The sequence below is a fragment of the Lepidochelys kempii genome, chromosome 6 (genome assembly GCF_965140265.1).
Source record: "Lepidochelys kempii isolate rLepKem1 chromosome 6, rLepKem1.hap2, whole genome shotgun sequence".
NCBI lineage: Eukaryota > Metazoa > Chordata > Testudines > Cheloniidae > Lepidochelys > Lepidochelys kempii.
Genome location: NC_133261.1, coordinates 102,644,412 through 102,667,379, shown reverse-complemented (window position 1 = coordinate 102,667,379; position 22,968 = coordinate 102,644,412). Strand labels below are relative to the sequence as shown.

Here is a 22,968-nt window from a genome sequence, read left to right as displayed (position 1 = left end):
TTGTCTTCCAACAACAGTGGCAGGAGCTGCAATGGCTCTGGCTGGGGGTTTGGGCACTGGGGAGGGGCCAGGGATGAGGGGTTTGGGATGCAGGAGGGGGCTCAGGGCTGAGGCAGGGGGTTGGGGTGCGGAGGGTGAGGGCTTTGGCTGGGGGTGTGGGCGCTGGGGATGAGGGGTTTGGGGTGCAGGCTGCCCTACAGCTGCGGCAGGGAGAGAGGACTCCCCCTAGCCCACTTTTGCCACAGAAGCTGAGTCCTGGGGGAAGAGGCAGTTCTCCCTGGCTGTGGCAGCTCCGGGACTGGGGCCAGGGGAGGAGGCTCCTCTCCTGCCTGCATGGTCCTTGATATCCTGCTGTGTGGCTGCGCAGCTTAGAGGGAATTTTAGGTTTGGGAGATGATGTGGAAGTTTCTCTGCACTTCTTAGTGGGTTGCTGGTTGGGAAGAATCCACCTAGGCTTCCAGACCACCTTTTTTTAACAGGGGAGTCCCAAGTGTCATATAGAGCCGTGAATGATATCCTGTCAAGCTCATACCCTGATCTAAAAGCAGCCATCTTAGATGAGTTTGGGTTACCAACAGAAGTTGAGGGTAGAGCTGTTTCTGTAAGAGGCCCAGTTCCATAGGCACTGTTGGTCCAGCTCAGCAGTCTGATATTGACAGGAAGCCAGCACCCAGGCTACCCCAAGGGCAGAGAAGTCAACAGAGGGAAGGAGTGGGGGCTAACCTGGACCATCATGCTATAAAAGAACAGCTTCTAATCCCTTATTGTCACCAAGGGGCAAAGTTTCAGAGGAGTGATGTTAGAGTTACCAGTGGTGTGCTTCTGCTGCAGGCAAGTGGGGTACATCCAGAAAAAGCTGCCCCCTCACGGAGTGTGACTTTGTGGGTTGCTATTTTAGTCAGGCAAGGTAGTTAAGGTCCCCTCCAAAGAGGCTATTTCTGCTGAGGGGAGGGATAAGACCTCCAGAGCTTTGTTTTCAGTGTGGGAGAAGAGGGCATAAGCAGAAGACTTGCCCTCATATGGATTGGTACGGCAGTGGGGAAGGGACGGGACGACCACAATTTGAGGAAAATAGGGAAGAACAGTTTTCACCAGGACTGGGAATTAGCATCCCAGGCAGTCCAGAGAGGGGCAGCATAGTACACACTTTGCCAGCAGGGATTGGTGAACTCTCCATATTGGGAGGAGGACCAGTAGAGCTGGAGGTTCTGACCCACTCTGTAGATCAGGGAGAAGCTTCGGGCCTCGTATCTGAAACGGTGAAACAAAGGAAGCTGAGGATGAACAAACCTCAGAGCTGCATTTGCTCCAGACAGAAAGGAGTCTTGGGGGACAGGTGCTGGTCTGGGATGTAGGGGAAATCCAAGTAGGGTCCAGAATAGAGGAAGGAGGAACCCAGACCTTGTCATAGCATTTAGGTGGTACGTGCTGGACTGTACTCTTCTGAGAGGTGACAGGCACCCAAATGATGACCCATAGGATAAGAAGGGAAATGGGGTAGCCCAAGCTCCTCCATAGGGTACCTGGTAGCAGTGAATTAATAAATGCCAGGTAGCCTTTGAGGGGCAAGATCGCCTGCATGTCATGGTTAGTGAATTCAGGATGGCGGAGAGCTGGAAACTGTATGGACCTGGACATCACGGTGCTGGTGACAGAGGAAAAGTGGGGGAAATAGAGAGGGGTTGTTTTTTTTCCAGGGGACACAGGAGAGAGCAGCATGGTTCTGAAGGCGTTGTGGGGGTGGGTATGTAATAGGGTGGGTTGCCGTTGTGTGCCTGAGGCTTCGCCAGTCCTCGTTACAGGATGACCCCACATGAGAGGAATCAGATGATTCATATAAAAGGCAACAGGGAGTGTGGAATTGAGAGATGTAGCTGGGGACTGCTGGAAGCATGAGGCCTGGCAGTAAGAAAAGGGAAGCCCAGGAAACTGGCAGCTGTGGGGAGCTGGAACCACTGGACATCTTTGTGTTTGTTTTGGGACTTCTGAGTTGTTTTTGTGACCAACTCTGGTGACATCTTGGTGAAGAGTGAATTAAAGGATTTGGGGCTGAGAAGGCAACTAGAAATGAATGAGTTCTTAAAGGGGCCATGGTAAATGGGAAATAGGTGTGGGTGGTAGTCTCGGTGCTATATACTGTTCAGGAGCACGATGCTTTAGTCGTTTTTGTTGTTCTCCTCCTCTAACGTTGCCAGAGGCTAGCTTAGCATGGTTCCCAAACAGGACTATTGTTTTAACCTAAGGACTATTGTTTTAACTCTTTTAAAACTGTGTTTTATTTTCAGGCCTTTGTCTAGAGAAGTTGCCAATTTCATCTTCAACTAGTAACCTCCACACGGACCGTGAACAAGAAATCATTACGTGCTACGAGAAGGCTGGAGATATTGCCCTCCTGTACCTTCAGGAAATAGAAAGGGTAAGATGGGATAATCTGACCAGTTGAAACAACTGATCTTATTTATTACACAACAGCTTGCAGTCATCCATAGAACAGCAGCACCTATAGTGTTTCCACATGAAACCTTCTGAGGACTGAGAGAGACTAGGTTACACGGTGTATCTTTCATTAATGTGATCAGATAACTTGGTATTCAACCAACACAGAATGTTCCGATTCTATTTTCTCATAGACATGATGGTGAAAAGGATACACAGAAAACCTTGTTGTCCCCATGATTCTACAAATGGGTTTATTTGTTTAGTTTAAAAAAACAACAAGAATGAAATAAACCCATGCCTGTAAATATCAAAAGTGAAATTCTGGCTCGATTGAGGTCAATAGCAAAATTTCCAGTGACTTTGTTGGAGCCAGGATTTCACCACAGTTGTTCATTTCCCTTCCAATCCATAAAGTGTGCTGGTGGAAAAGATCCTAAAATAGTGTTGTACCTATCAGCAAGATGCATGTCATGCCCGTGGGACAGCTAAAATAACATTTGAAGATCATATGTTAATTTCATTTTATAGACATTATTCAGGGACAATGAAAGACATACGTGTAACTTCTATTTTTCTATTTGTAACTATTATTTTTCCTAATAATGTAGGACAGAAAAATTCTTCAAGTGAAAAAGCGTAAGATTATTAAGGGCATGTTTACACTTACAGTGGTGCAGCTGTACCGATGTAGCTGCACCGCTGCAGGGTGTCTGGTGCAGACACTCCATACTGGCGGGAGAAGGCTCTCCTGTCGATATAATAAAACTACCTCTGCGAATGGCAGAAGCTGTGTCAGTGGGAGAAGCTCTCCCACCAACTTAGCATTGTGCACACGAGCACTTATGTCAGTATAACTTATGTCGCTCTGGGGGGGTGGTTTATTCACACCCCTGAGTGACATAAGTTATGCTTCCAGAGGCTTAGTGTAGACATAGAATTCGTTAACCAGTGATAAATTTAGAGCAAACTGTGTTTCTGATGCACTACTGCCTGCAGTGAATCAGAACAGTGTTTCTGATATACTACACTCACTGTGCTGAGATGTAATCAAGATAAACTTTGGTCATTGCTAAAAATCTGTGACCCTGGTGTTAAGTTAAATCATAATTTATTTGCGGTAATTGTTGACATTTTACTAGTAAATGTACCTTGATTTGATTTCAATAAATTAGGTTAATTTGTTAAACAATTAGAATTCTGTTTAAATAGCAGTTTTCTTTTGTAATGTAGTTCTACCAGTCTCTGAACTTGAGTGTGGGTTATCGCTTTTAGCAAAGGAAAAATTAAACAGCAAGTGGAAATATTAAAGTAAATTCATGTGTGTTTGACACCAGCACATTTTGAGTAAATGTAATAGGCTTATACAGCACTCTTTAATTATAAGTGAATGTTCTTCAAGCATCGCCTGCATGGATCCCACAGTCTGTGATGCACATAGCTGAACCACTCAGTAATAGTATCTGTAATATAATTCAATTTAAAATCCTTGTCTGTGGGGGAATACCAAAGAAGCCAACTACAGTAGCAGTAACTTCAGAAAGGGGAACTACACAAAAATGAGGAAGCTAGTTATGTGGAAATTTAAAAGGAACAGTCACAAAAGTAAAATGCTTGCAAGCTGCATGGAAACTTTTTAAAAACACCATATTAGAGGTTCAAATTAAATGTATACCCCAAATTAAAAAACCTAGTAAGAAGATCAAAAAAGTGCCAACATAGCTAAATAGCAAAGTAAAAGAAGCAGTTAGAGGCCAAAAGGCATCCTTTAAAAATTGGAAGTCAAATCCTACTGAGGAGAATAGAGAGGAGCATAAACTCTGGCAAGTCAAATGTAAAAGTATAATTAAGCAGGCTGAAAGAGCATTTGAAGAGCAAGTAGCAAAAGACTCAAAAACAGACAGCAAAAAAATTTAAGTACATCAGAAGCAGGAAGCCTGCAAAAGAGTCAGTGGGGCGACTGGACAATGAAGGTGCTAAAGGAGCAATCAAGGAAGATAAGGCTATTGTGGAGAAGCTAAACAAATTGTTTGCATTGGTCTTCGCTGCAGAGTACGTCAGGGAGATTCTCATACCTGAGCCATTCTTTTTAGGTGGCAAATCTGAGGAACCGTCCCAAATTTAGGTGTCATTAGAGGAGGGTTTGGAACAAATTGGTAAACTAATCAGTAATAAGTTACCAGGACCAGATGGTGTTCACTCGAGTTCTGAATGAATTCAAATATGAAATAGCAGAACTACTAAGTGGTATGTAATCTATCCTTTAAATAAGCTTCTGTACTGATGTCTGTGGTATAATTAATGTGGTGCCAATTTTTAAAAAAGGCTCCAAAAGTGATGCTGGCAATTACAGGCCAGTAAACCCAACTTCAGTACCAGGCAAATTGGTTGGAACTATAGTAAAGAACAGAATTATCAGACACATAGATTAATGTGATTTGTTGGGTGAAGAGTCAACATGGCTTTTGTAAAGGGGGGTCATACCTCACTAAACTATTAGAATTCTTTGAGGGGGTCAACAGTTATGTGGACAAGGGTGATATAGTGTACTTGGACTTTCAGAAAGCCTTTGACGTGGTCCCTCACCAAAGACTATTATCAAAGTAAGCAGTCATCGGTTAAGAGGGAAAGTCCTCTCATGTATCAGTAACTGGTTAAAAGACAGGAAACAAAGTGTAGGAATAAATTATCAGTTTTCAGAATGGAGAGAGGTAAATAGAAGTGTCCCCCAAGGATCTGTACTGGGGTCAGTACTGTTCAGCATATTCATAAAAAGGGGTAAACAGTCAAGTGGCAAAGTTTGCAGATGATACAAAATTACTCAAGATAGTTAAGTCCAAACCAGATTGTGAAGAGTTCCAAAGGAATCTCACAAAACTGGGTTACTGGGCAACAAAATGGCAGATGAAATTCAGTGTTGATAAATTCAGAGTAATGCACATTGGAAAACATAATCCCCACTATACATACAAAATGATGGAATCTAACTTAATTGTTACCACTCAAGACAGAGATCTTGGAATTGTGGATAGTTCTCTAAAAATGTCCACTGAATGTGCAGCAGCAATCAAAAAAAAAAAAAAAGCTAACAAAGTTAGGAGCCATTAGGAAAAGGATAGATAATAAGACAGTCATATCATAACGTCACTATATAAATCCATGGTAGACCCACATCTTGAATAATGTGTGCAGTTCTGATCTACCTGTCTCAAAAAAAAAAAAAAATTGTACCTGGAAAAGGTACAGAGAAGGGCAACAAAAATTATTGGAACAGCTTCCATATGAGGAGAGATTATAAAGACTGTGACTTTTCAGCTTGGAAAAGAGATGACTATGGGGGGATATGACAGAGGTCTATAAAATCATGAATGGTGTGGAGAAAGTGAATAAGGAAGGGATATTTACTCCTTCACATAACAGAAGAACCAGGGGTCATCCAATTAAATTAACAGGCAGCAAGTTTAAAACAAATGAAAGGAAGTACTTCTTCTCACAACGCACAGTAAACCTTTGGAACTCATTGCCAGTAGATGTTATGAAGGCCAAAATTATAACTGGGTTCAATAAAGAATTAGATAAGGTCCTGGAGGATAGGTCCATCAATGGCTGTTAGCCAAGATGGTCAGAGGTTCAACTCCACACTCTGGGTGTCCCTAGCCTATGATTGCCGCAAGCTGGGACTGGACAACAGGGGATGGATTACTTGAGAATTACCTCTTCTATTAATTCCCTCTGAAACGTCTGGCAGTGTCCAATACCAGAAGACAGGATACTGGGCTAGATGGACCATCGATCTGAACCAGTATGACCATTCTTATGTTCTTACGAACTTTTGTGTAGAGTTCTCCATTGGGGCCCTATGCACAACCTGCTTATGTCTTTGTGTTGTCCTACCTAAATGTGTATCTAAGGGTCACAACCTCAAATGATTGTGTTCCAACAGCATGCAATAGATATCAAGCTGGACATTCTGGGAAGGCAGGATCCCTGCCTCTCTTAATTCACTTTTGCAAAAATTTACCATTTTTGTATGCAAGTATAGTTAGTGTTAGGAATTTTTAGCTCTGTTGGGCACTTTGTTTTTCCTAAACCTCTGTTGAACCCTTTCTGCACTGTTGTAGGCTTTAGTAAACTGGCCAAATTCCTAATCTGTTAGTTTCAAGATGTGCCCCTCCTCCAATGCCATAGTGTCCATTATGGAGGAATATACTTGGTATCTGTTTTGCCTTGGGGTGAGGGGCATATTCCAGACTGATGCACAAAATGCAAGTCTCTTACCAGCCATGCATACAGAGTTTGGGAAAGCCTCTATAAGATTTACCTCTTTGGCCAGGCCTATGTACAGTGTTTGTACTGGTATAATTACTTTAATTAATGGATTTTGTTTTTTAACCAAAGTAGTTATATTGGTAGAACTCCTAATTTGGATTCAGGTATACTGAGATAAAGGTACTGTATATTGGTATAGCTTATTCCCTTTCCTGTATGGGAAAAGCTGTACTGGTATAAAGGTGCTTTATTCTGGTATAACTCTGCTTATACTAGCAGGGTTGTAATACTTTAACTATTCTAGTATAGTAGAACCTCAGAGTTATGACCCCCAGAGTGACGAACTGACCAGTCAATCACACCTCATTTGGAACCGGAAGTACACAATCAGGCAGCACCAGAGACCAAAAACGAAAGAAAAAAGGAAATACAGTGCTGTGTTAAACTTAAACTACTTAAAAAAAAAAAAAAAAAAAAAAAGGGAAAGCAGCATTTTTCTTCTGCATAGTAAAGTTTCAAAGCTGTATTAAGTCAATGTTCAGTTGTAAACTTTTAAAAGAACAAACATAATGTTTTGTTCAGAGTTACAAATATTACAAGTTACGAACAACCTCCATTCCCAATGTGTTTGCAACTGAGGTTCTATTGTATAGTTAAAATGGTATAACTTGTGTGTAGACAAGCCTTCAGAGGTAACTGAGTGTCACTCTCTACAAAGGTTACATAGCTATAGTCTCTCTGGTGCACCGTTTACAGATAAAGAGTGTTGTAGGTGATAGGCCAAAAATGTTACCAATAAAACTGGTTTATTGAATTTCACAAGGTCTTGCTGCATTAACAGAAGTTTTGTTTCTTCTTTCATTGCTCAAGCAAAACCGTCAAGAAATTAGCACTGTACCAGTCTTGATGTTACTGTTACCTTCTGTAATGATTTGGTGAATCTATGTACAGTTCATGAATTCTGATTGATGTGGACTCATTATGCATCGATATTAAACTACAAACTTCATGTTGATTGTAAGACTGGTCTGACTTTTCTGCTGTCTGCTTTTTACCTCCATCTTAGTCTGAAAATCAAGAGATGTTGACAAAGAACTAACAGCGGAGGGTCATTAAACCTTGATGGCAAATGCAAATGGTGACATCGTATGTTAGTGAGCTGGCTACTGCCCAGAAGAACCTCCCAGGTGTGCTAGTAACCAGGCAACTGATCATCTGACTGGAGAGAGTTGAGGCTTTCATAGGGATCATCTGACAACGAGGGCTGGAAATTAAAAAAGGAAGGTTCTCTCATTGGCCATTTTAGAGGGTAGAAGGATGGTGACTGCAGAGGTCAGAGATCAAGATTCCAAGTTCCTGGGGAGAAGCCATGTGCTGGAGAGGAGGGATCCTAGACTCCCTTAGAATTTAGTCAGAGTATTCTGCTAAATATATTCCAGACTGGTAAGGAAAGCGAGGCAAGGAGTAGCCTACAGATATTTTATTGTTTGCCTAGATCTCTGTCTCTTCTGCTGTCTAAAGTAAAGTGTGATGGTGTTTAGAAATCCTTTTGCAAAGTCTTTGTGCTTCAGCTGTGAGATGTCCCTTAGGGGACAACTATAAACCAGAATGCCAAGAAAGTTGGAGTTATGAGAGAGTGTGTGCATAAGCCACTGGGGTGTCTTGGGGTGTGTGTAGTCAGCACTGGTTCTGGGGGCCCTAGGACACCTTTACCAGGACATCCCACTTCCAGAAGGGGTAACAGAAGAGCTATACCCAGAATGTGTGCCAGAGAGGCTAAAGAAGAGAGATTACTGGAACCTGCTCAGACCAAGGGAATCTTAAGATTACACAGGTCCAGGATTGGGATCAAAACACAGTAGTCTGGTCAGTGTCCAGCCACATGACCAGGTCTGTAACTTCTTCATATATAATCAATAGGACGTGAAGGATGTCATTTAAAGGTGAACTGCAAAGCTGAAATGAAAAATTCCAGGATATATATTAACTTTCATTTAAAAAAAAATTTCTTTTGTGCTAGGGACTAAAGGCATCAGTGAAATACCACTGGTTAGTAAATGGGAACTTGCCACAGGATTTCACATACTGGGAAAGGTGAAAGAAAAAGAAAAGCTTAAACTTATTTTTGTGCCGAATGTTTCCTGCAGTCTTGTTGATGAAGAACACAAAGCATACAGAGTTCTGTGTAAATGTTACATTACAAATTTGGAATTAAAAGTGCCATATACTCTTTACCTAAACATCTGTTTAACTTGCCCCAGGAATAGCTTCAGCATTTCAAAAGTAAATAGTTGTCTAACCCAGAAAGAGCTCATAGTAGTGCTATAGTACTTTTGTATTACTAAAAGATATTTTAGAACTACAAATTAATAACTCCCCATATGGTGCCGTTCTTTGTCACATGAAGCTATCCACTCTGTGTGCAGTAACTAACAAACCGTACCTTCTTTATGCTGCATAGGCAGTGTCAGAATGGAAATTCTCGTTATTTGCTTGAATTCAAAACTGTTATTGATGACTCATCTATTTGGTCATGCCAGTTGAAAAGTAATGTAACATTTTATGTACTAATCAGCACTTCTTCATTTGATGTTTTGGGAGTGCTGAGTCTCTAGAAGTAACACTAGGTCAAGGTTATAGCTATGTGACTTACATAATACACACTACAAATACACTTCCTAAAACCGGAAAGGGGCTGCACCAATTTGTTTAGCAATTGCCTTCTCTTTCTTCCTAATGGAGATTTTGCTTTCCTGTTGACAAACCTTCAGATACAGTTAATTTTGATTGTGTGCTGCATGATGTCCTTTGCGCTTGACAAATCTGAATTGATTGGTTGTTTTGGTCCATTGCTATGTTATATGATTTTTATGAAGTTAAAATGTTGCTTGGATTTTCACCTAAGGGACATCTGTACATAACTGAATTTAATCAACACAATAACCTCAGAACTAATATGGTGAAAAGCACTTTTTCCTTGTTTGAGTAATAAAATGTGTTGAAAATTTTTAATCAAAGCTGGCATTTCAGAGCCTCCTTAGTAGAAGAGAAAACATGAGCAAGCAGGTTGAAGCACAGGACCAAGAGTTGGGAAATTTGAGTTCTATTCCCAGATTTCCTCAGTGACCTGGGGCAAGTCCCTGTACCTCTCTGTGCCACAGTTTCCCAGTTTTGAAATATGGGGGAAATCTTGCAGTTATAACCATTGTTTATTTGTGTAAAGATTTGAGCTTCTGAATTAAAAAAATCTGTCTCTTCACTTCAGCCTACACTTGCCCTTCACACCCTTCTCCTTCTCCCCTTGCCTGTTATCCACTGCCTTGTCCCCCTTCCTCCCATCAGTGTCCCCGCTACCTTCCTTTCTTTCCGTTTAGCAAATCCCCTCCTAAGTAAACCCATCCTAAGATTTTCTGTCTGTTAGCCTGTTTGTATAACGCTCTGTACAGTGGGGCTCCTTTCTCAGTTGGCCCCTACCATAATAAATCTAATGGACAATAATAATCAGATATCTACTTTAATTGCACTCATTTTCTGTAGACATTGTTGCAAGAGGGGAAAAGGCTACGTGCTACCATAGTAAGTTTTTCTGCAGAGCCAAAGCAATAATATTGATTGAAATGATTCCTATTAAAAACATTATGAATTATTAAAAGAGGGTTTGCTAGAGATGATTTTAAGTAATGGTATGTACCCACCACTTTTTGTAATTGGATTTATCTCTAAAATGTTTGAATCCATTCTCAGTTGGTAGTGTCTGGAATTTATCATCATTTAATGTCTGTTTGACTATTTTCACCAAGGTTTCCAATAGTCTCAGTCCAGTTCCTAGTGGACATACTTCCATATTGGAAGTGGCATTAACTGTCAGTCTTACAATGTGTCAGGATTTATCAGTCATCAAACTGGAATACCCTTTCCACCCTAAAGGGTGACTCTTCTTGGTGAAAAATGAGGCATATTGGTGAGGCAATATGTAAGGAATGTCTACACACCTACTGCCATGTGTTCTCTGTTCAGTGAAAAGAACATCTGTTCCCACAGTAGTCTGTCACTTTATAGGAATACTTAACACTTCACTGAAAATTTAAAAAAGAAGAGAGATCTATGAAATTACAACAGCCCCACAAAATGCTAAATAACATGTATATATTGGGTCTGTTCTTTATAATTAATAAACATTGTATATTTGACTATGTAAATTTCCTTTTGACAGGTGCACAAACCAGAGTAGTCCCCTAAATTAGCGCACACATACATTTTATGAATAAGTTAATTACATAATTTCCATTTACATATTTTAGTTTAGCACTTGTCTTCTCTTTTCTTTGATTCCCATCCATCAACTCAATAGCAATGATTGGGCTGAATGAAGTCCGTTAACTCTTTCTTGTATCAGCTTCATGGCTTTGTTCATCTTTAACCTTTTTGTTCTGTCATTCTTGACCGCATCTATCCAACACATTCTCCGTCTTCCTCCATTTCTAGTTGCATGGACTCTGGTATGTATCGCCATGTATGGTATCTTTTCCAAGTCCATTGTTGCCATGTGTTCAAACCATTGAAGTTGTCTTCCTTGAATCTTCTGGAACAGCATTATTTCTTGCCCTTGCTGTTTTCTTATCTCTTCATTTTTAATCTTCTGCAGTCTTGACGCTCTCAGTATTCCTATCAGCCAGTTCACTTCTGCAGTCGAAATCTTTCATTCATCAGCTTTTCTCCTACTCCAGCATTCTGACCTACATAGCAGTACTTCCAAGACCGTTGTCTCATATACACTGATTTTTGTTTTTATTTAAATGTCTTGAGCCTTCCAGGTATTTCAGAGCTTTCCAAATGCTGTAGCAGCTAATCTGATTGATTTGTTCTTTTTTTGTCTTCACTATTCCCATTCTTTGATATTAGTCCTCCAAGGTAAACAGTTTTTTCCACTTGTAGTTCTTTGTCTCTGAGTTTGATCTTTACCTCTTTCTTTTGTTTTCCAAGTGCCATAATTTGTCTTCTCCGTGCTGATCTTCAATCCAAATTTTCTGCTTTCGCTGGCTACCTTTTCAGTTATTCTCTGTAAATACTGCTTAGTCAGTGCAGTGAGGTCAATATAATCTGTGAATCTAAAAGTTATGCACTGTCAGACCATGTAACATGACTCCTCCCAGTTCATCTGTGCACTACAACCATTATTGCTTCCAGCATCAAGTTGAAAAAATCTGGTGATAGCATTTGTAGCACTGCTTTAACAAGGCAAAAATGTTAATCTTTATTTTAATAGCAATGTTAATTTAAACCAGTTTTCTTCAGCAGAATTAAAGAGCTGCTTAGCAAGGATGAAATAGAAGTATTATTATATTGGCTTATATGAATCACAGAAGTAATATGTCAAAATACCTACAGCACGTGTGTGAAAGGTTTTTCAGGCATTGAAGAAATTATTCAGATCCATTTTGTGTTGAAAAGCTCCCAAATGCTTTCTTTTTAAAACCTGAAACTGATCATGGACTTAGACATCAATGATATCAAGTGCTGTTAACATGTTTTAAAGAAAATTGGTTTAGAAATAATTTTTAAGTGTTTGAAGATCTTTATGCTGCTCACATGTAGTCCGGTACATGCTTAAAAGTTTAGTGCTAAATTAAATACCAAGCTGCAAGTTCCAAGGTATGTGTCTCTTTAGTTGCCCATATTTTAATTGCATGTCACATGTTGAAATTAAACTGGATTTTTCTCTTGTATTTTTCCTTGTTATAAATAATGAATAAGAGAGCTTACTATAAAAAGTGTGTTAATGAACATTAATGGTTGAGATTTTAAATGCATAACATTCAGGAAATTAATTTATGGTTTATCAGGGAAGGTGGTGCACTCAACATCACTTGGAGTCTTTTTCACGAGATTAGATATCTTTCAAAAAGACATGCTTTAATCCAGTTTCTAGGGAAAAATCTATGGCCTGTGTATGGAGGTGGTCAGACTATATGATTGTGGTGGTCTGTTCTGGTCTTAGACTCTATGAATCTAGAAAGTCATTACTAAATCACGCTGTATCTGAACCAGCTCCTACAGATGAAAGATCTTGGGGGCCTGATTCTGATCCCATCTACATCTGGTATAAATCAGAAGCACCACCACTAAAGTCATTTGAGTTACATCAGTGCAAAACCAGCAAAAGTGAGATCAGAATCACGCCATTTATCCTACTGCCAATTATCCTGTTATCAATTCCAACCGAGAGACCTGGTTTTCCTTTCTCCCTGAAATACATTTTGATAAGGAACTTGTTTTCTTTTCTGCTTTGAACTTAGATTATATGTACTTCCCTTAATCTTTTCTTTGTCTCCCTGTATTCTCTAAGATAAGAAACTACATGTTCTTGTAAAATGTATGTGATGAAGAAACCTTGGAGTGTGTGTTGAATCAGTTCAGTAGCCACAGGAAACCATAGTTAAAAATTAGTCTTAATAATGTAATGGATGTTTGCCAAATTTAGTTTTGTAACTGGTTGCAATGTGCAGTGAAATAGATCACTTTCTCAGAAACCCTCAGAAGTAGCTGAGAAGCTGCTCATCTTTCATCAAGCTACATTATAGGAACTTAGATACAATAGTGATCTTATAATGTAGTGAGGTACGTTATAGGAACTTAGACTCAACAGTAAAATGCTTAAGGTAATATTTCTCTCGCATTCAGTTCCTTTATAGGGTATGTCAGGCTTGACAAAGCCCTGGCACTGATGATTTACTTGGGGATTGGTCCTGCTTTGAGCAGGGGGTTGGATTAGATGACCTCCTTAGGTCCCTTCCAATCCTGATAGTCTATGATTCTATGACTTCTTGTTGCTGAAATTTGACACAGAGATAAGGAAGGCCTTCGTACTAGCTTGCTAATAGATTGCCAGAAGGGTGCACTTCTGGCATGTCTAAAGTAAACATTAGAGACACAAGGTGGGTGTGTTAATATATTTTATTGGACCAACTTCTGTTGATGAAAAAGAGAAGCTATCAAGCTGTATGGAGCTCCTGAAAAAGAGCTCTATATAGGTCAAAAGCTTGTCCCTTACACCAACAGAACTTGGTCCAATAACAGATATTACTTCACCTTGTCTCTGTACTATCCTGGGACCAACACGGCTACAACAACACTGCAAACAACAATGGAACATTAAAGTGAATGTTCTCAGTTAAAAATTACTGATATGAGTTAGATGTCGTTAAGTTAGAAGGGCCTGATGAAATACATCCTAGAATATTTAAGGAATTGGCTGAAGAGTTATCTGAGCCATTTGAGATTATTTTTGAGAACTCATGGAGGACGGGAGTGATCCCAGAGGACTGGAAAAGAGCAAAAATAGTACCAATCTATAAAATGGGGAATAAGAACAACCCAGGAAGTTGTAGACCAGTCACCTTAACTTTGCTACCCAGAAAGCTAATGGAGCAAATAATCAATCAATATCTAAGGACCTAGGAGATAATAAGATAAGTAACTATCAACCTGGATTCTTCAAGTACAAGTCATGTCAAACCAACCTAATATGCTTCTTTAACAGGGTAACAAGCCTTATGGATGGAGGGAAGCAGTGCATGTGATATAGCTTGACTTCAGTAGGGCTTTTGATACTGTCTCATGTGACCTTCTCATTAACAAACTAGAGAAATATAGTCTAGATGAACCTACTATAAGATGGATGCACAGCTGGTTTGAAAAGCATACTCAGAGCTTTTATTACTGGTTCACAGTCAGGCTGGAAGGACAGATCCCGCAGGGCCTGGGTTCTATTCACTATCTTCATAAATTATTTGGAGAATGGCATAGAGAATACAGTTCCAAAGATTGCAGATGATATCAAGTTTTGGAGGACTCATAGACTTTAAGGTCAGAAGGGATCATTATGATCATCTAGTTTGACCTCCTGCACACCGCAGGCCACAGAATCTCACCCACCCACTCCTGTAATAAACCCCTAACCTATGTCTGAGCTATTGAAGTCCTCAAATCATGGTTTACAGACTTCAAGATGCAGAGAATCCTCCAGCAAGTGACCCGTGCCCAACGCTGCAGAGGAAGGCTACCCCCCCCACCCCGGGCCTCTGCCAATCTACCCTGGAGGAAAATTCCTTCCTGACCTCAAATATGGCAATCAGCTAAACCCTGAGCATGTGGAAAGACTCACCAGCCAGACATCCAGGAAAGAATACTCTGTAGTAACTCAGATCCCACCCCATCTAACATCCCATCATAGGCCATTGGGCATCTTTACCGCTAACTGTCAAAGATCAATTAATTCCATCCCCTCCATAAACTTATCAAGCTTAGTCTTGAAGCCAGATGTGTCTTTTGCCCCCACTGCTCCCCTTGGAAGGCTGTTCCAGAACTTCACTCCTCTGATGATTAGAAACCTTCATTTAATTTCAAGTCTAAACTTCCCGATGGCCAGTTTATATCCATTTGTTCTTGTGTCCACGTTGGTACTGAGCTTAAATAATTCCTCTCCCTCCCTGGTATTTATCCCTCTGATATATTTATAGAAAGCAATCATATCTCCCCTCAGCCTTCTTTTGGTTAGGCTAAATAAGCCAAGCTCTTTGAGTCTCCTTTCATAAGACAGGTTTTCCATTCCTCAGATCATCCCAGTAGCCCTTCTCTGTACCTGTTCCAGTTTGAATTCATCCTTCTTAAACATGGGAGACCAGAACTGCACACAGTATTCCAGATGAGGTCTCATCAGTGCCTTGTATAACGGTACTAACACCTCTTTATCTCTACTGGAAATACCTCGCCTGATGCATCCCAAGACCACATTAGCTTTTTTCACGGCCATGTCACATTGGTGGCTCATAGTCATCCTGTGATCAACCAATACTCTGAGGTCCTTCTCCTCCTCTGTTACTTCCAACTGATGAGTCCCCAGCTTATAACAAAAATTCTTGTTGTTAATCCCTAAATGCATGACCTTGCACTTTTGAGTATTAAATTTCATCCTATTACTATTACTCCAGTTTACAAGGTCATCCAGATCTTCCTGTATGATATCCCAGTCCTTCTCTGTATTGTCAATACCTCCCAGCTTTATGTCATCCACAGACTTTATTAGCACACTCCCACTTTTTGTGCTGAGGTCAGTAATAAAAAGATTAAATAAGATTGGTCCCAAAACTGATCCCTGAGGAACTCCACTAGTAACCTCCCTCCAGCGTGACAGTTCACTTTTCAGTAGGACCTGTTGCAGTCTTCCCTTTAACCAATTCCTTATCCATCTTTCAATTTTCATATTGATCCCCATCTTTTCCAATTTAAATAATTCCCCATGTGGAACCGTATCAAATGCCTTACTGAAATCGAGGTAAATTAGATCCATGGCGTTTCCTTTGTCGAAAAAATCTGTTTCCTTCTCAAAGAGGGAGATCAGGTTGGTTTGGCATGATCTACCTTCTGTAAAACCATGTTGTATTTTGTCCCAGTTACCATTGACCTCAATATCCTTAACTGCTTTCTCCTTCAAAATTTTTTCCAAGACCTTGCATACTACAGATGTCAAACTAGCAGGCCTGTAGTTACCTGGATCACTTTAATTTCCTTTCTTAAAAATAGGAACTATGTTAGCAATTATCCAGTCATACGGTACAACCCCTGAGTTTACAGATTCATTAAAAATTCTTGCTAATGGGCTTGCAATTTCATGTGCCAGTTCCTTTAATATTCTTGGATGAAGATTATCTGGGCCCCCCGATTTAGTCCCATTAAGTTGTTCGAGTTTGGCTTCTACCTAGGATGTGGTAATATCTACCTCCATAGCCTTATTTCCATTTGTCATCCTGCCATTATCCCTAAGGTCCTCATTAGCCTAATTAAAGAATGAGGAAATAATGGGGGGGAGGGATAGCTCAGTGGTTTGAGCATTGGCCTGCTAAACCCAGGGTTGTGAGTTCAATCCTTGAGGGGGCCATTTAGGGATCTGGGGCAAAAATTGGGGATAGGTCCTGCTTTGAGCAGGGGTTGGACTAGATGACCTCCTGAGGTCCCTTCCAACCTTGATATTCTATGATTCTATGGGCCATGCCTAGATTATCCTTAACCTCCACTCCATCCTCAGTGTTCAGCAGTCCCACTTATTCTTTCTTTGTTTTCTTCTTATTTATATGGCTTGTGACAGGGTTGGACCAGATGGCTACAGGAGAGTAATAGAAGGCAGATATATTAGCCCCAGGCTAAGTAGGTCCCTTTTCCCTGGATAAGATAAAAGGGAAGGTTCCAGAACAATCAGGAACCTTCTGGAGACAATTAAGACAGGCTGATTAGAACACCTGCAGCCAATCAAGAAGCTGTTAGAATCAATTAAGGCAAGCTAATCAGGGCACCTGGGTTTAAAAAGGAGCTCACTTCAGTTTGTGGTGTGCATGTGAGGAGCTGGGAGCTGAGAGTGAGAACGTGGACTGTTGGAGGACTGAGGTGTACAAGCATTATCAGACACTAGGAGGAAGGTCTTATGGTGAGGATAAAGAAGGTGTTGGGAGGAGGCCATGAGGAAGTAGCCCAGTAGCTGTCGCACAGCTGTTCCATGAGGCACTCTTGACAGCTGCATTCCACAGGGCCCTGGCCTGGAATCCCGAGTAGAGGGCGGGCCCGGTTTCCCCCCAGATCCTCCCAACTCCTGGTCAGACACAGGAGGAGTCAATCTACACTGTGGTTTCAGACAAACGGCCAAGCTGAGGGCTGCTGTGAAGCTCCAAGGCGAGCAAATCTGCCAATAAGCGCAAGACCCACCAAGGCAGAGGAGGAACTTTGTCACAGGCTATAAAAACCTTTTACTATTGGTTTTAATTCTCTTTGCAAAGTCCAATTCTCCATGGCTTTTGGCCTTTCTCACTTTATCCCTACATGTTCTGACCTCAATAATGTAGCTTTCATTTCTGATCTCTTCCATCTTCTACTCCTTGTAGGATTTCTGCTTTTTCTTAATCACCTCTCTGAGATGCTTGCTCATCCAGCTTGGTCTACAACTCCTGCCTATGAATTTTTCCCCCTTTCTTGGCATGAAGGCTTCTGATAGTTTCTGCAACTTTGACTTGAAGTAATCCCAGGCCTCCTCCGCCTTTAGATCCACAAGTTTTTCAGTCCAATCCACTTCCCAAACTAATTTCCTTAATTTTTTAAAGTTAGCCTTTTTGAAATCCAAAACCCTAGTCACAGATCTATTTTTGTTTATCCTTCCATTTAGTTTGAACTGAATTAGCTCATGATCGCTCGAACCAAGGTTGTCCCCTACAACCATTTCTTCTGTGAGGTCTTCACTACTCTGCAAAACCAAATCTAAAATGGCATCCCCTCTAGTTGGTTCAGCAACTACTTGATGAAGGAATCCATCAGCTATCGCATCTAGGAAAATCTGAGCCCTATTATTATTACTAGCACTTGTCCTTGTCTATATCTGGGATGTTAAAGTCTCCCATGATCACACAATTCCCATTAGTATTTACTTCATTAAAAACATAAAAGAAGTCTCTATCCATATCCAAATCAGATCCCGGCGGTGTGTAGCACACCCCAAGCACTATCCCAGGGGAGACTCTAGTAGCTTTCTTCCCCAATGTGATGTTTGCCCATACAGACTCTGTCTTATCCATTCCATCATTTCTTATTTCTTTACAGTCTACCTCATCATTGATATACAACGCTGCTCCACCACCTTTACCTTTATTTCTGTCTTTGCTAAACAGCACAGACCCTTCAATACCTGTACTCCAGTCATTACGACTATTCCACCATGTTTCTGTTATCCCTACAATATCTGGTTTCACTTCCTGCACCAGTAGCTCTAGTTCCTCCGTTTTGTTACCTGGGCTCCTCGCATTGGTGTACAAACATCTTAATTTTTGCTGTTTGGCTTCTCTCACATTCTTTACCTGATTAGGCACAGGATTAGAATTCAAAATAATCTTGATAACTTGGAGAAATGGTCTGAAATAAACAGGATGAAATTCAATAAGGACAAATACAAAGTATTTCACTTAGAAAGGAATAATCAGTTGCACAAATAGTTGTGTCCATGTTCCTTCCCCCACTCTGATCTCTAGGGTACAGATGTGGGGAGCTGGATGAAAGACCCCCTAAGCTTATTTTTACCAGCTTAGGTTAAAACTTCCCAAGGTACAAACTTTGCCTTGTCCTTGAACCGTATGCTGCCACCACCAAGCATTTTAAACAAAGAACAGGGAAAGAGCCCACTTGGAGACGTCTTCCTCCAAAATATCCTGCCAAGCCCTATACCCCCTTTCCTGGGGAGGGCTTGATAAGAATCCTCACCAATTTGTACAAGTGAACACAGACCCAAACCCTTGGAACTTAAGAACAATGAAAAATCAATCAGGTTCTTAAAAGAAGAATTTTATTTAAAGAAAAGTTAAAAGAATCACCTCTGTAAAATCAGGATGGTAAATACCTTACAGGCATTTGCCTACCCTCTAGGCAAAACCTTAAGTTACAAAAAGACACAAAAACAGGAATATACATTCCATCCAGCACAGCTTATTTTACCAGCCATTAAATAAAAGGAAGTCTAACGCATTTCTAGCTAGATTACTTACTAACTTTACAGGAGTTGTAAGGCTGCATTCTTGATCTGTTCCTGGCAAAAGCATCACACAGATAGACAGACCTTTTGTTTCCCCCGCCCCGGATTTGAAAGTATCTTGTCCTCTCATTGGTCATTTTGGGTCAGGTGCCAGCAAGGTTACCTTAGCTTCTTAACCCTTTACAGGTGAAAGGGTTTTGCCTCTGGCCAGGAGGGATTTTATAGCACTGTATACAGAAAGATGGTTTCCCTTCCCTTTATATTTATGACAGCTTGCTAGGAAGGAGTACTGCAGAAGTAGTTCTGGGGGTTATAGTGGATCCCAAACTTAATATGAGTCATCACTGTACTGCTGTGCAAAACAACAACCCCAAACCCTGAATATCATTCTGGGATATATTGGTGGTGGAGCTTAGGCTTTGGCTTCAGCCGTGGGCAGCTGGGCTCTGGTTACATCCCCTCCCTGACCCAGTTGCCTCCCCCCAGGGTGGCGGGGCTTGGGTTTTGGCTTCTCCCCTCATCCCCAGGCCAGTGGGGCTTGGGTTTCAGTCCTCCTTCCCGGGGTCATGAAGTATTTTTTGTTGTCAGAACGGGGTCACGGTGCAATGAAGTTTGAGAAACCCTGGTCTAGATAATACTTAGTCCTGCTTCAGTGTAGGGTTCTGTACTAGATGAGCTATTGAGGTCCCTTCCAGTCCTACATTTTTATGATTTTTCTTCTTAAAGCCAGTTGACCATGGCTTGGCTACGTCAGCACCTTTGGAGACAGCTCCTATCAGTCACTGATAGTACCACCATTGGAGATGAACAGCTTATCCCAAAGAGGAAGAAGACTTTGGAAACAAATACAAATTCCTTTCCTTGCCCTTCAATTTCTAAGGTCTTTGCTGAATATTGAAATGTTTTGTTTGGAGGTATCACACTTTAGATCTAAATGTTGTGGATCCTCAATGTGATACCATACCAAAAAAAAGTTGAAAGGTGAAGTTAAGATTGCAGGCCCATGTCACTGTTGTGAGCGTGTGAGCCTTTCAAGCTGTTAGAATTAATAACACCCATCATGTTAGAGACCTAGGAAATTCAGTTGATCATAAACTTGCAAGAAACTTAAATATTTAGAAATGTGGAAATTCATAGTTATGGTGCCCAAATTACTTTAACTCTACCCCAGTAATGATCCCACTCTCATCTTCCTTCCTTTGTTCCTTCTATAGCGATGTATAATTATTCTCATACATAGAAAACCCTCTAGTAGGGTTATGCTGGTCATGCCCATCAAATCACAAAAGCAGCTGACTCCTCAAGGTTTCTGGTGTTTGAAGCAGTTCCTTGTAAATCAGCCTGGAAGAGTGCCTCAAAACTCTTCTCTGCTTTCCCTGTGCATCTTTGCTTTGAGCTCCTAGGGAAGGCCACAGTCCTTTCCAGCTTTTCTTCTCTGGCTCCATGTCTCTGCTCTTTCAGAAGCTCCAGGCCCAGGCCTCAGTGTCGGAGGAGCTCTACATGCTCAGTGCTGTTACCCCTGGAAGCTGGTGACTGTTATCTTCGGTTGGAGGGGCGCCATTTTTAGCCCCGAACTGTGGTCAGCACAAACTAGGAAGAGTGTCTCTCACCCAGCGTAGATGTGATTTAAATCAAATTGATTTAAATCACTATTCAGGAAGACTTGATTTAATCATGGATTTCTGCATAAAAGTGCATTCTTGTTGGTGGTTATAACCGTGATACATATTCTTCACAACTCAGAGATAGATGTAGGTTTCATTTTTAGAAGGTACACGCTATACATTTTTTAGGTGACGTTGCTTTCATCATCTTCAACGCAGCTTCCTCCTGAGAAGGAACACTTCTCATAATGATGTTTCACTTGGGCACCCAGGCCTTGCATTTCTTTGTTGCACTGTTTGCATTTTGCACACATGCCTGTCTTATCCACAGGTAGAGGAACTTCATTAAAATATTCCCAAACTGGGTCTCTTTTGCGGCCTGCTGCCATTATAGGTTTTCCCTTCTAGTGAGAGAATGGGATGGTAGATCTCAAGTCAATGAAGGCTACACTCGAAAGACCTCCAGACTTCTGGAATATGCTGCTCAAACAGTTTCACTTTTGTTTCTGCTGTCTGTCCCTCCCTTCTCACATTTATCTCCCGACTTCTTCTCCTTGTCCAGATCTGTTCCACCCCTAACAATCTTCTATTCATTGAACTTTTTGAAACTTTGCACTTTTAGAGAGAGGTAAGGGATTGACTCTGTGTACACAAATTTGTAGAGGGACAATAGAGTTGAGGTCTGTTGTTTCTCACCGCTACTTATTTATTTAAAAACACTGTTGCTGTCAACAAGCATGTTAACATGTGAAGACACAAATCCAGTTTGAGAACTGCAAAACTAAGCATCTCTGATGGTATCTTCTAGACTGAGCACCAAGTCCCATGGGGTGGATAGAAAGATTAACCTAAATAATCTATACAGACACCCCTGGAACCCATAAGATTGGGTCCCTAATCCATGAACTATTGGAAGTCATTTAGAAAACTTTTCTTAAACATTAGATGACTATATTGTCTCATACTATATAGCTCATCATGGAATAGGGATTATAAATTCTAATTCTAATGTATCTTAATTAAACTATCTTTAGATCTGATTTAAATAAAAAAAATTCATTTTTTTTAATTTAAAAAAATCCTTGATTTTTATCCACCCTGTTCACACCATGACTGAGCAGATTAAAGGCAGTGCCTCCCCTAAGGTTCTCTCTGCTGAGGGAGAGGAGTGACCAGCCCTTCCACAGTCCCTGGAGAGGAATAATGGAGTGAGCCATGGATAAAGATAGGGCCTGTGGGCATGCAGTAAGCAAAGGAGATCCATCCTGAACCTATGAATTTGCTGGGCCATTGGACCCTACTGCACCAGTCAACCAAAACTTGTGTATTCCTCTCCTGACCCCATCTTATGAGTAGGGCCCTACCAAATTCATGGTCCAGTTTGGTCAATTTCACAGTCACAGGATTTTAGAAATTGTAAATTTTAAAATTTAAATCTGAAATTTCATGGTGTTGTAATTGTAGGGGTCCTGACCCAAAAAGGAGTTGTGAAGGGGTCAGAAGGTTATTGTAGGGGGGCTTGCAGTACGGCTACCCTTACTTCTGCGCTGCTGCTGGCCGAGAGCCCAGCTCTGAAGGCAACACTGCTGCTCGCAGCAGTACAGTAGTAAGGATGGCCTGGAATGGTATGGCCACCCTTACTTCTGCGCTGCTGCCTTCAGAGCTGGGCCCTTGGTCAGCAGCTGCCACTCTCAGGCCACCCAGCTCTGAAAGCAGCAGTGCAGAAGTAAGGGTGGCATTCAAAGCTGGCGACCAGCCAACAGCTGCCGCTTTCCGGCCAACCAGCTCTGAAGACAGCGTAGAAGTGAGGATGGCAATACCACGATCCCCCTAAAATAACCTTGCAAACCCCCCCCCCCCCCCAACAACTCTCTTTTGGGTCAGGACCTCCAATTTGACAAATGCCCATCTCCCCCATGAAATTTGTATAGTATAGTGTAAAAGCACACAAAAGACCAAATTTCATGGGGGGACACCAGATTTCACGGTTCATGACGTTTTTTTCATGGCTGTAAATTTGGTAGGACCCTACTTATGAGATCTGAAGTGTGGCTACCTGGCAACTTCCACATACTTTTACCAGACACTACAAAGCAC

The 22,968-nt window shown here is 41.2% G+C and overlaps 1 protein-coding gene across 4 annotated transcripts in view; it reads left to right on the top strand.

Moving 5' to 3' along the window:
- Nucleotides 1-22,968, top strand: part of TTC7B (tetratricopeptide repeat domain 7B) — a 302,589-nt gene that overhangs the window by 53,662 nt on the left and 225,959 nt on the right. For all 4 annotated transcript variants that reach the window (XM_073349423.1, XM_073349422.1, XM_073349421.1 and 1 more), the window contains one exon: nt 2,286-2,416. In XM_073349423.1, the coding sequence (XP_073205524.1) occupies nt 2,286-2,416 (131 nt within the window). The remainder of the gene's footprint in view (nt 1-2,285; nt 2,417-22,968) is intronic.